Raw genomic sequence first — 13,294 nt, forward strand, 5'->3', positions numbered from 1 at the left:
TAAGATAAGGGTCGCAAAGCCAATCCATGCCATTTGTTTATAACACGGGCAAGTAAAAAGCTCCTCCCCCTCCCTCTCTCTATCTTTTTCGGAGGATTCAAGAGATATCACACAACGGAAAACGATACTACCACAAACAATTATTCCGCTTCAAAAGTGCTCTTCGTATAAATACAAACTCTTTGAATTCGAAGAATCCCTGCCGAGTGTGTGTGTGAGAGAGAGAGAGAGACTGGTCGTACTATTTGATGGCTTGATTGCTTGCACGACCGACGAGCGCGCACGAGAAAGGACGAAGAGGAGGACACGTAGTACAAACCGAATATTCCCCCCGCAACCACAAAATCCCCTGTTTTTTCGCCCAAAAAAAAGACATTTTTCTCCCCCGGCCGTCCTAAATTCGGCACCGCTCCCACGCGATCCGAGCCGTCCGTTCCCCGATCCGACGGCCCCAGTCTCGTCCCCACCAACCCGGGCACTCCCCCGAAAAGGAGCCGAGGGAAAGAAAACAAAGCGAACAAATCTGGGAGGTTAAATAAAAGGGGCGCGTGATATCCGAGGCAAATCCGGATGCTTCCAAGCTCCAGCCCGCACCCATACCACCCCACCCCACCCCACCCCAGGGCAGCCAGGGACCCCTCCTCCTCCTCCCCCCTCCTCCTCGATCCCTCAGCCAGCTCGCCTCCCCCCTCCGCCTCGGTCCGCGCCCCGCTCCTGGATTGCCGCCCCGGAGTCTCCATTCGCCGCGGAGAGATCGGCCGCTGCTACGTCATCGTTCGCCGGCGCTGATAGGTGGGTTCGCTGCTTCCCCTTTTGAACTCGTCGGGGATTTCTTCTTGATTTGTGGGGGAAAAGGGGTCGGGGTTCTCGATTCGTTTTGCTCCTCGTCCCGGGCCATGGGGCTGGGCGGAAAGATGGCTTCTTTTGCTTCGGCTGATTATTATATGTTCGTGATAGAGCCGTTGTTTTGAATCTTTTTATTCGATTTTATTTACTTGGTGCCTCCTCCTCACCACCATGGATCGTAGCTTGGGGATTGCCTCCATGATTTCTGTTCGAGCTGTTCCGCTCCCGTTCATGCATCGCGTCCGCGTGTCCGTCCCTTTCCTCCGTCTCGATTCGCTCGGCGGAGCGGCATTCCCTTGGATTCTTGCGGAGCTCGTCCCCTTCCGCGCCCATCCCTTCCCCCCGTCGCTTCCGCTTGTTTCCAGGACCGGATAGGCCAGCAAAAATCCAAACATTTTCGCCGATTTGTTCGTTTGGTTCGCCGGGTTCCCTGTTTAGCTGCCGAATTAGTTAATGAACTAATTAATTTCTCCTGCCTTTCGGCGGATTTACTGCCCCGATTTGGGCGGAAATTTGTGTTGCTACTCTCAGCACCAAATTCGGGGCCTGCTCTGCTCTGCTTTCCCCTGTTTAGAGTGGCTTGAAATGCGGACGCCCGCTCGCCAGATTCTTCCGGTTTTGGGAAAAGCTAAAATAGCCGTCGCTGTCCCTGGAAACATGGTGGTGGTTCCAGACCGTAACCGAACCCATTTGTTTCTCGCCTCGCCGGTTTCCCCTGAGACGAAGCAACAGAAAACAATGGAGGGGCAGCGCGTCCGCCATCGCCATGTGTAACCGATGGGGTGCGATGCTTCATTTGATTGCAATGCAAAGGTGCGTGTGGACGGAGGTGGAGTGGCGGCGGCGGCGCCCTGCTGCATGTGGCGTTCAAGCAGGGTAAAGATTTGGGGGCTTTGCGTGATTCTCTCCCAGGTTTCTTCTTGATTCAGGTATTTGGGGGTTGTTGCAGCTCTTCCTTTTTGACGAGCTGTCCTTGGAATCCAAGGAAGCCTCTTCCCTCCTTTAATCTATACCTCCCTTTGGACTCTGGTGGTGTCTCCTATCATTGTTATCCTTGTGTGTTACATGGCTGGTTTTCCATTTTCGTGTCGCGATTAGGCGCGGTTCAGGGTGCTGATCTGTTTGATGGTTTGGTAATTCTGGCGGAGAAAGCCTTGAATTTGGTTTCCATTGTTTTGAATTCCATGGTTACAACTCTGTGGAATGTTGACTTTTAACTAACTGACCTAACTTGTGGCCAAACTTGTCCGTGCAGGTAGGCAGGCAGGCTGTTTCTTGCGGTTTTGGGAGGAGCACATTTGATCCGAGTGTTGGTCCCGGGTCAAAGTGGGAGCCAGAGATTTTGTCTCTTGATGCTTTAGAGGCGTTGTTTCTCCAGTTCTGATGGAAGCCAAGGGCGCGAGCGAGCGGGATGCTCTGATCGACCTGGAGAGTGGGAACAACGTTGTTATCAGCGAGCATGGCCATGGAATGGATGCTAATTTTGCGGTGAGCCCACCCAGAACACCGCCAAATGGGGGGCTGAATCGTGTCATGCACACCAAGGATGAGGGGAATCAGCACATGGATTGTTCCTCGCCCGCTATGGAAACCGCTTCCAAGAATGGAGATGACAGGAAGTCCGAAGGGGAGGAGAAGCTGGGCCTCCTGGACAGTTCTGGAGGTGAGAAGGCAAAGAAGAAGCGGTCCAGCTCCAAGAAACCACCGCGGCCACCGAGGCCGCCGACGCATTTGCCGTTGGATGCTTCTGACCAGAAGCTCCTCAATGAGCTGAATGAGCTCGCTTTGTTGAAGCGGGCAAGGATTGAGCGGATGAAGGCTTTGAAGAAGATGAAGAATGGCAAACAGGGTTCCTCAAATAGCAATTTTTGTCCAATGATCATCACCATTATCTTCTGCCTCGTCATACTCTGGCAAGGTATACCAAATGCATGGATTCATGGATCTCATAAACAGGGTTCCTCAAAGTATTATTGCTGCTATCTCATATTTTGTCATACTTGTATGGTAGAACAAGAATATGTTTGCAAATGAAGGAAAGCCTTTCTTGATCCTGAAACTAACCTTGTCAAATACAAATTTCCCTGTGATAAATTTTATATACTCAACAATTAATCATATCAAATCTTTTGTACATAGCATGAATCTAGGCAGTATTGTTATCTGTTCATTAGAATTTACCTTATTTAAACAGCCAGTTTTATTATTGAGCAATCAACTGTATGTGTATATATCAGACTCTTAATTAATGTTCACATTATACTAGTTTCTTACCATGTCCTTGCTTGTCAAATTGTTCATCAATGTCATTAATGCAAGAGTTAATGTTTAGTTTAGACATAGTTGCGGATGGCATATTTTTTACGTTGGGCAATGCAAAGATCCACTTGTGGTATATATATTGAGTCAAGTAGTCAACTTTTAAGCCATGTAGTTCAAAAAGCCGTTGGTTTTCAGAAAATAACGGCACACTGAACTTCCTTGTTTTTTTTTACACTACAGGGTTTTGCTCAAGGCAAGCATCTGGAGTAAGCTTCCACGGATCACCTGAATCTTCGGTTAGAGAGCATAGCAGCCTGATCTCCATTCGATTCTACAAGAAGAACCATTCTAACGTCAGACCTCACGGTTCCACCTCCGCGGCTCCCAAGTATGCAAACTCAGTCATTTTCCAACAATGCATCTCACTGAAACCCGAAATCTCAAGATCTGGAGCCTTCGTTTGTACCATGCTACGATGCATTGCTGATGCTTTCACTTACCTTCAACCTTTGCAGCAACTACGAAACACACCACCGGGGCTGGAGATCCGTCCCGAGGGGAGAGAGGCCGCGGCACGAGCACGTCGGCCGGGCATGACCGCCGGCCGCGCCAAGGCCCCCGCCGACACGCCCTCCCGCTCGCCGCCATTTTGAGAGCTCCCCCACGACAGGCTGGCCGATGTAAATCCGAGGCTTTGTTTAGCGCCCCTCGAGGAGGCCTCGCTGTAAATGAACCTTCTCTAGCGTGTGTTGCGCGTCCCCCCGCCGGGTTCCACGCTGCTAACCAGGCGGTGGAGTGGACTTCCCGGCGGCCATGGCGGCACCCGGTAAGTCAGTCCCGAGCGCAAGCTGTATGATGACGGTGATGCTGGTTTCGATCAATCAATAATACTAATAAGGCTTGCTAGCTGGTGATGGTGGTGATAATAGTAGTCAAATCTTGATCTGGTCCTGAACTGAAGCCAGTGTGGCTCACACTGTTAGACTGTTGGGAGTGTCACTGCTGTGGGCGGTGTAGATCCCTACGCTGTAGTGCGTGTACAGCACGGCGGCTGCATTTGTTATTTGTGTACAATTTCAATAATGGAGTGTCAATGATGATGGTTAAGCAATCGGATTCGATTCAGATCTAGAGGTTTTTCTTGTCTCTCTGTCACTCTCTCAGAGTGTGTTTCTCATGGTGAACCTCGCTCACATGGCGTTGCGTGCTGAGCGGCCGGCAAATCTTGGGCACATGGCATTAAGTACGCCTGCTTGACACGAGATGGCTTGAGTGCTTTGTCGCTTGTCGGTGCTATGACTCTCTGAGAGTGCACAAGTTTGACTGCTGATTCATTCCATTATTTATTTGTGAAGATAGACTATAGTACTAGTGTGAAGGTACTTTTTGAGGAAATCGGCATACTGATTTTTGGATGTCCTAGGTAAGCAAACTCGCAATACAAATGTGAGAAATCTACTGTGGGAACTCACGTAGGATTGAGTATGGATTCGAGCCATTGCACATGGTTTCATAAAATGTGTATGATTTTTCTGATCTAAATCGAGCAGGTTTTCATGAGGATCTTGTTCAAAATGATCTATTCGAATTTTCATGAGGATCTTGTTCAAAATGTTCTATTTGATACTGATAGGAGAACTTGTCTCGGTATTCTTGAAAAAGAGGGGAAGCAGAATGAGGAAGGTGGGAAATTGACCTTTTGCCATGTCTTTTATGGGATTTACTCCCTCCGTCTTTGAAAGAGTGTACTTTCAACTTTGTTGGAAAGTCAAACTATTTTATATTTGACTGTACTTATATAATAATACACCAACATTCATGTCATCAAATTAGTATCAGAACTCATTGGTGATTAGAGAGGTGCATGGAATGTGGAGTTGGTGCAATGAAACTTTCTTGCACCAATGCAGAGGCAATCTTACATATTCCTTTGAGAGCATTAGATGGAGAGGACTATTATGCTTGGGCTCGCGAACCGTCAGGTGTTTACTCAGTTAAATCGGCCTATCGTGCTCTAATGACTCACAAAGAACGTTTAGCTCCAAAGGAAGGAACGATACCGGAAACTTCATCGTCAGAGAAACACTTACGGACGGCCTTGTGGAAACTCAAGGACATTCTGAGAGTCCGGGTTTTTTGGTGGCAAGTTTTACGTGGTATTCTACCGGCAAAAAAATTAGTAGCATTAGATTCATGATATAATATATTTTCATCATATACCTATTTGATTTCACAAACATTGATATATTTTTATAAAAGCTCGATCAAACTTTGAGATAGTTTGACCCTCCAACAAAGTTGCAAGTACACTCCTTCAAGGACGGAGAAAGTACATACTAATCCACCCTGCAACTTTAACGAGGATCATCAAATCGCCCACAAATATCTAGATTGGACGGTCTGAACACTTTTGGCCATCTAATGGAGGTCACCAAATTTGTTCGGACTGGCCCTGACATCTGAAATCCCACAAACCGATAACAAACTGGGGGATGTTTGCAGGAGTTCGGAAGTTCGCACATTGGATTTTGACAAATCAGAGCCACCCTAAAACTAATTCAGAGCCACCCTAAAACTCCTGTTTCGCTGCTCTCTGCGTTGTATTCATGCTGATTAGAGTGAACGCGGTTGGGCGGGGCGGCAGCCTACCCGCACTAATGTCGGCTAATTGGTTGTCCACCTACTCGGCATTCACAGTTTTTGAAGCCATTTGAGCAGCCCGGAATATGAGAACGAGGATGCACCGTGGAGAGCTCCATGGGCGAGGGTACAAACCATCGCTCATTGTTGTCGTGAGGAAAGAAGAAGAACAATCTCCACCTTGCAGAGGAACCAACATGTAAGACAAAGATTCAACTGGTGAAGACCCTGTTGGGGAACGCAGGAATTTCAAAATTTTCCTACGCACACGCAAGATCTATCATGGTGATGCATAGCAACGAGAGGGAAAGTGTGTTGTCCACGTATCCTCGTAGACCGTAAGCGGAAGCGTTATGACAACGCGGTTGATGTAGTCGTACGTCTTCACGATCCGACCGATCCTAGTACCGAAAGTACGGCACCTCCGCGATCTGCACACGTTTGGCTCGGTGACGTCCCACGAACTCTCGATCCAGCTGAGTGTCGAGGAAGAGCTTCGTCAGCACGACGGCGTGATGACGGTGATGATGAAGCTACCGACGCAGGGCTTCGCCTAAGCACTATGACGATATGATCGAGGTGGATTATGGTGGAGGGGGGCACTGCACACGGCTAAGGGATCAATGATCAACTTGTGTGTTCTAGGGTGCCCCAGCCCCCGTATATAAAGGAGCAAGTGGGGAGGCCGACCGACCCTTGGGGCGCGCCAAGGAGGGGAGGAGTCCTCCTCCTAGTAGGAGTAGGACTCCCCTTTCCTAGTCCAACTAGGAGGAGGAAGGGGGGAGGAAGGAGAGGAGAATGGAGAAGGAAAGGGGAGCGTCGCCCCCCTTCCCTAGTCCAATTCGGACTAGAGGGGGAGGGTCGCGCGGCCCTGTCTTGGCAGGCCCTCTCTCTCCACTATAGTTCTAGGGGGGGGGTCCGGTAACCCTCCGGCACTCCGGTTTTCTCCGAAATCATCCGCAACACTTTCGGTGTCCGAATATAGCCGTCCAATATATCAATCTTTATGTCTCGACCATTTCGAGACTCCTCGTCACGTCCGTGATCACATCCGGGACTCCGAATTATCCTCGGTACATCAAATCACATAAACTCATAATACCGATCGTCACCGAACGTTAAGCGTGCGGACCCTAGTTCAATCTCATTACCGGCAAGTCTCTTTACTCGTTCCGTAATGCATCATCCCGTAACTAACTCATTAGTCATATTGCTTGCAAGGCTTATAGTGATGTGCATTACCGAGAGGGCCCAGAGATACCTCTCTGATACTCAGAGTGACAAATTGTAAGTGCATCTAGTGCCACCCCTAGTTGGTTTTGGAGTATTGGCGACAAACCTGGTTGAGGGCCTAATGTGTTTGTGAGAATTGCAGGATAACACAGGTAGAAGTCCCTCATTGATTTGGTTTTCTTACTAGAGATGACCCCTAAAAATGTATGAAGACATTGAAGTCAAAGGTGGTATGTGAAGACATTCACATTAAAGACTATGACAAGAGAAGACATCGCGTGAAGACTATGGAGCGCAAAGACTTAGTTGTTTCGTCGTTCTTTTTCTTCTTTGTTGAGTCATAGGAACCACCGTACTATTGAGTGGGGTCCAAGAGAACCAGTCAGAATGACTGAAGTGATGCTTAACCAAAATCCTATGTCTTCGAGCGAAGACAATGAGAGCAAATCTTATCCAGAGCTGGATAAGTCAGCTTTGCTTGTAGCCCAAGTAAAGTTGTCGTGTGTGTTTGAAATCTGACCGTTGGAACACGTGTTAGTTCCTTAGTGACCCAGGGTCATTTCAGACAAATCAGGTTGGGTTTCCTAGTGGCTACAAATAGCCCACCCCCTACAACCATAAACGGTTGACTGCTCAGAGTTAGTATATGGCTTTTGTCGTTTGAGAGCAACCCACCTCGAAGCCTTTGAGAGAGAATTCCTTGCGAGGACAAAGCCCTAAACACTCAGAGCCAAAGAGTGTTAGGCATCACTGAAGTCTTCTTGTCTGTGTGATCTGAAGACTTGTTACACTTGAGGACTGTGAATCCTCCAGACGGTTAGGCGTCGCGTTCTGGGCATCCAAGAGTCATTATGGATCGCCGGTGAACGAAGTCTGTGAAGGTTTGGAAGTCTACCTCGAAGACTTACCAGAGTGATTGGGCAAGGACTGGGTGTCCTTAGCTCAAGGGGAATAAAGTGAAGACACGGTCTTCTAACTTGAATCTCAGCCTCCCTACCCAGACGTACAGTTGTCACAGCAACTGGAACTGGTCCAACAAATCATTGTCTTCAACGAGCCACTGGTTCTATCCTTCCCATCTCTTTATTTACAGTTGGTCCTTGTGAAGTCATTGCCTGTTTGCATTATCTTTTGTCTTCACTGAGTGACTGCTTGTTCTAATTGGCTTCATACTATCCTCCTACCTGATCTATACTGCCTAGCTGCTATTAGTCGTTGTGCTTTCACTACATTGAATACTTGACTATGGCTTGCTTAGTGTAGTCTACCTTCCGCTGCATGGTAATAGATTTATTTCTATCGTTTGTCTTCGAAACTCCCATGTTTTGAAGACTTTCTTAAAAATCGCCTATTCACCCCCCTCTAGTCGATCACTAGCACTTTCAATTGGTATCAGAGCAAGGTACTCCCTTGTTCTGTGTGATTCGGTTTAACCACCTGGAGTTTTAGCTATGTCGACCGCAGGGATAATCAAAGTCTCCGTTGCGTGCCTAGTCTTTGATGGAACTGAATATCCCTACTGGAAGAATAAGATGCGCATGCATCTTGAAGCCATTGATGTCGACCTCTGGTATGTCGTCAAGAATGGCGTCCCCAAGGCTGGTGAAGGTGTCACCGCTGCTGATGTCAAGAAGTTCGTTCAACTGGACTCCACGGCCAAGAACATCATTTGTGGTCATCTGACCAAATGACAGTATGACCGTGTGAGTGCTCTGGAAACATCTAAGCTAGTCTGGGGCCGGCTCTCCAAGGTCAACGAAGGCGTCTCAACCCAGAGAGATCAAAGAATCAGTGTCCTTCGCAACCTCTTCAACCTCTTCAAGAGAAACGACAATGAGAATGTTCATCTCACGTTTGATTGACTCACTGACATCACAAATGAGCTTCAAGCCCTCGGCGCTACTGAGATCACCAAGCATGAAGTCGTCAAGACACTCCTGAGATCACTTGACAGCTCGTTTGACACCCTAGCCCTGATGATTCAAGAACGTCCTGACTTCAAGACACTCGATCTGTCTGACATACTTGAAAGGCTCAACACACATGAGTTTCAGCTTTCTGAGAAAAAAGACATCTACGGTCCCAACTATGGGCGAACTCGTGCCTTGAAGGCAAAAGTTGTCTCCTCATCTGAAGAAGAATCTGACAGCAGTTCTGATGATCCTGAAGACATTAGAAAGGAGCTTGCTATGCTTGTGAAGAAGTTCCAAAAATTCACCAAGAAGAAAGGCTTCAGAAAGTCTTCACGATCAAGCTCAAGGAATGATGAAGCTTCTGCTCATGACTACAAGAAGAGAACATGCCACAAGTGCAAGAAACCTGGCCACTACATCTCCGAGTGTCCGCAGTGGGACAATGAGAACAACAACAAGAAGAAGAGCAAGTAGTATGATTCTGACGACAAGAAGAAGAAGAAATACTCAAAGTCTTCTTCCAAGTCTTCCTCAAAGTCTTCATCACACAAGAAGAGCTCATCTGGCAAGGCTCGTGCGTTTGTTGGCAAGGAAATGGATTCAGAGGAGGAGTCCGCTTCTGAGGAGGCAGAGGTGGAGTCTGAGGAGGAGTCTGATTCTGGCGTTGCAAGTCTGGCTACAGCATACGTTGCCAAGTCCATCTTCAACACTGAAGACAATGACTTCATCACCTACGCCGATGCAAATGACAAGGACTACTCCGCTCCCACCTACTGCTTCATGGCACGCGGTGCCAAGGTAAACACACGCACTACTCACTATCAAACATCCAGCGAAGATGACTCTGATTGTGGTTCCAAACCCAGCTACAAAACACTTGCTAAAATTGCAACTGAACAACAGAAAGCTATGGAACATATTCAAAAACTGTTAGACAAAAGCGATGACCTGTTAGACGCTGAAATGACTCGATCTCAGTCCTTCATTGAAGACATAAAAAATCTTCATGTTAAGTATGAGGAACTTGAAAGTCGTCATGAAATGCTCTCAACAACTCATGAAAAGCTTTCCTATGATTATCTTCAAAGGAAGCAAGATCTTGAGAAATTGAGAGCGGCTCATGAAGATCTTCAAAAGGAAAACGAGTCACTTCGCGCCAAACAGACCAGTCCCGCCCAGGAAGGATTTGAACCACCTTGTCTTAAATGCATTGAGCGTGACAATGCTACTTCTGTTGCTGGATGTTCTACTGCTGCTACTATTGCAATATCTTCAACTGTTGATGTGGTAACTAACCCCTCTGCTGAGGATACCACTGCTATTGCTGATGAAAATGCTAGGTTGAAGACATTGCTTGACACAGTGATGTACAAAAGTCTCAAAGGGCATCAAACACTATGTGATGTCCTCAAAAGGCAGATCCTGAACCGAAACCCTAGGAAAGAGGGTCTTGGGTTCGAAAGGAAAATGAATGTTGATGGCTCTTATTGGAAACCTGAGCAGTACCCCAAAAACACATGGGTTGCTGGAAAGGAACCTTCAGTGGATCCATCCACCCTGTCTGGCTTCACTTGTGCTAATCCCATTGTTATTGATGAATCCTTTGATGCAAACTATAAACTGTTTAAGAATCAGAATGGTGAAGTGTTTGCCAGGTATATTGGTACTAACTGCAGGAATGGGCCACCTATGAAGAAAGTCTGGGTGCCGAAAAAGTGGTTGGAGAATCTTCCTGTGAATGTCGTCATGACACCACAAGTGAAGAAGACAAACCCCAGACCACAGGCTTCATATGGTCCAAAGGCTTCATACAGACAAAGGACTCACCTGAGTCGCACTAACGCAAATGGTTTGCAGGGAAACCATACTCAGGCCTATGAATATGAGTGTGTTTCATCAAACCACCATGTTCATAAGACCAAGAACTACTCTGCTTATTCTTATGAGTACTATTGTCCACCTGCAAGACTATTTGCTAGGGCTCCAAAGCCAAAGTTCTCAGATGCTGCACTTAGACTCATTGCTTCGAAGCCACCCTTGAAGATGTGGGTTGCTAAGAAAGCTTAACTCTCTTTTGCAGGGAAGGGTCTCCAGCCGAAAATCAAATTCATCTGAAGCTATTGCTGGGGACCTTAAACATCTTGTAGGGCGCAAGATCAAATGCACAAATGGTCTTATTATGTATTTTGTTTCTGAGTCGCTTGCTACTTGCCCTATCAGTCCTAACCTAGATCTAAGCTTTCATAATCCACTTGCTCGTCAAATGTTTATGCTTCACAATTCTCTTCGTGAAGCCTATCCCCCTAACTGCACTGTAGGGTATGACACCAGCTGCTTCAGAATGGATTATTGATAGTGGGTGTACTAATCACATGACTGGCAAGCGAAGTCTTCTCATGGACTCAACTTTACGTCCATCTGACAAGAGTCACATCACATTTGCTGATACTGGTAAAAGCAAGGTATTGGGTCTAGGTAGAGTTGCAATCTCAAGGGATCAACACTTGGATAAAGTGATGCTTGTTGAATCCCTTGGTTTCAACTTAATGTCTGTCTCAATGCTTTGCGATTTAAACATGATTGTGATATTTGGAAAATATCGTTGCCTTGTTCTAATGGAATATGACAAGTCTCTGGTCTTTGAAGGGTATCGGAAAGATGATTTGTACGTGGTAGATTTCTCAGCAGGACCACAACTTGTTGTATGTCTTCTAGCAAAAGCTTCAGAATGATGGCTCTGGCATCGGAGGCTAGGGCATGCTGGCATGAGGAACTTACACACTCTTGCAAATAAGAAACATGTCATAGGCATCGAGGGCGTCAAATTCAAGAAGGATCACTTATGCGGTGCCTGTGAAGCAGGAAAGATGACGAGGGCCAAGCATCCCTCGAAGACAATCATGACTACAACTGCTCTACATGGACCTCTTCGGTCCCACTCACTACTCAACTCTTACTACTACTGCTTGTCTCTATGGTTTCGTCATTGTTGATGATTATTCAAGATATACTTGGGTGCATATAATCCTCTACAAGACTGAAGTGCAGGATGTCTTCAGACGCTTTGCCAATCGAGCCATGAACAACTATGGCGTCAAGATCAAGCACATTAGAAGTGACAATGGCACTGAATTCAAGAACACTGGCCTCGACACTTATCTTGATACTTTGGGCATCACTCATGAATTCTCAGCTCTGTACACGCCGCAGCAGAATGGCGTCATGGAACGCAAGAACAGAACACTTATTGAGATGGCCCGGACGATGCTCAATGAATACAAGACTCCAAGAAAGTTTTGGCCCGAAGCCATTGATACTGCATGCCATATCATCAACCGTGTTTATCTTCACAAGTTTCTGAACAAAACATCCTATGAGCTCCTCACTGGTAAGAAGCCAAATGTCAGTTACTTCAGAGTATTTGGTGCCAGGTGCTGGATCAAGGATCCACATCACACTTCAAAATTTGCACCGAAAGCACATGCAGGTTTTATGCTTGGATACGGAAATGACTCGCACTCCTACAGAGTCTTCAACCTCTTCCACTATAAAGTGGTTGAAACTATGGATGTGCGGTTCGATGAGACTAACGGCTCGCAAAGAGAGCACCTGCCAAATGTGATAGATGAAGTTCCATCCAGTGAAACCATCATGCTCATGGGAACTGGAGAAATCATACCATCTGAAGCTCAGCCTGAAGAGGAACTCATCATCTCTGCACCTGATCAACCTGAAGACAATGCTCAGCCTGAAGACAATCCTTCTAACGATGACAATGATCAGCAAGAGCAAAATCTTCGTCCTGTTTCATCCTCGTGTTGCAAATGAAGTACAGATTGAGAGAATAATTGACAGCATCAATGCACCAGGTCCACTCACTCGTTCAAGGGCAACACAACTAGCAAATTTTTGTGGACACTTCGCATTTGTCTCAATATCTGAACCCAAGAAAGTTGATGAAGCCTTCATGGAACCTGAATGGATTCAAGCTATGCAAGAAGAGCTTCAACAGTTTGAGTTGAATAATGTATGGGAACTAGTCAAGCGTCCTGATCCTCATAAGCACAATATCATAGGCACTAAATGGATATATCGCAACAAGCAAGATGAGCATGGTCAAGTTGTCAGAAACAAATCTCGTCTCGTTGCTCAAGGATACACTCAAGTTGAAGGAATTGACTTCGATGAAACATTTGCTCCTGTGGCTAGGCTTGAAGCATTACGCATACTGCTGGCCTATGCAAATCGTCATAACATTCTTCTGTATCAAATGGATGTGAAGAGCGCCTTTCTCAATGGCAAGATTGAAGAAGAAGTGTATGTTGCACAACCGCCTGGCTTTGAAGATCCAAAACATCCCGACATGGTTTACAAGCTCAATAAGGCACTATATGGCCTTA

At 46.7% G+C, this 13,294-nt stretch overlaps 1 protein-coding gene across 2 annotated transcripts; it reads left to right on the plus strand.

Annotated features, from left to right (window-relative positions):
• Positions 1–562: 562 nt before the first annotated feature.
• Positions 563–4,239, plus strand: LOC123189895 (uncharacterized). Of its 2 annotated transcripts, none has more exons than XM_044602413.1 (4): positions 563–792; positions 2,102–2,764; positions 3,349–3,496; positions 3,624–4,239. In XM_044602413.1, exons 2-4 carry the CDS (start codon positions 2,230–2,232, stop codon positions 3,703–3,705), a joined length of 765 nt encoding a protein of 254 aa, XP_044458348.1. In that variant the 5' UTR covers positions 563–792; positions 2,102–2,229; the 3' UTR covers positions 3,706–4,239. The 2 variants fall into 2 exon arrangements, with proteins under 2 accessions (XP_044458348.1, XP_044458354.1); XM_044602419.1 differs by lacking the exon at positions 563–792 and adding an exon at positions 1,518–1,775.
• The last annotated feature ends 9,055 nt before the right edge of the window (positions 4,240–13,294 follow it).

The sequence above is a fragment of the Triticum aestivum genome, chromosome 1A (genome assembly GCF_018294505.1).
Source record: "Triticum aestivum cultivar Chinese Spring chromosome 1A, IWGSC CS RefSeq v2.1, whole genome shotgun sequence".
NCBI lineage: Eukaryota > Viridiplantae > Streptophyta > Magnoliopsida > Poales > Poaceae > Triticum > Triticum aestivum.

What these genes read in the sequence shown, in the direction of transcription:
- LOC123189895 (XM_044602413.1), top strand. Translation starts at nt 2,230, where the DNA reads ATGGAAGCCAAGGGCGCGAGCGAGCGGGATGCTCTGATCGACCTGGAG. An exon ending in CCTCGTCATACTCTGGCAAG is followed by an intron (nt 2,765 to 3,348) that starts GTATACCAAATG and finishes TTTACACTACAG; the next exon opens with GGTTTTGCTCAAGGCAAGCA. An exon ending in TCCACCTCCGCGGCTCCCAA is followed by an intron (nt 3,497 to 3,623) that starts GTATGCAAACTC and finishes CAACCTTTGCAG; the next exon opens with CAACTACGAAACACACCACC.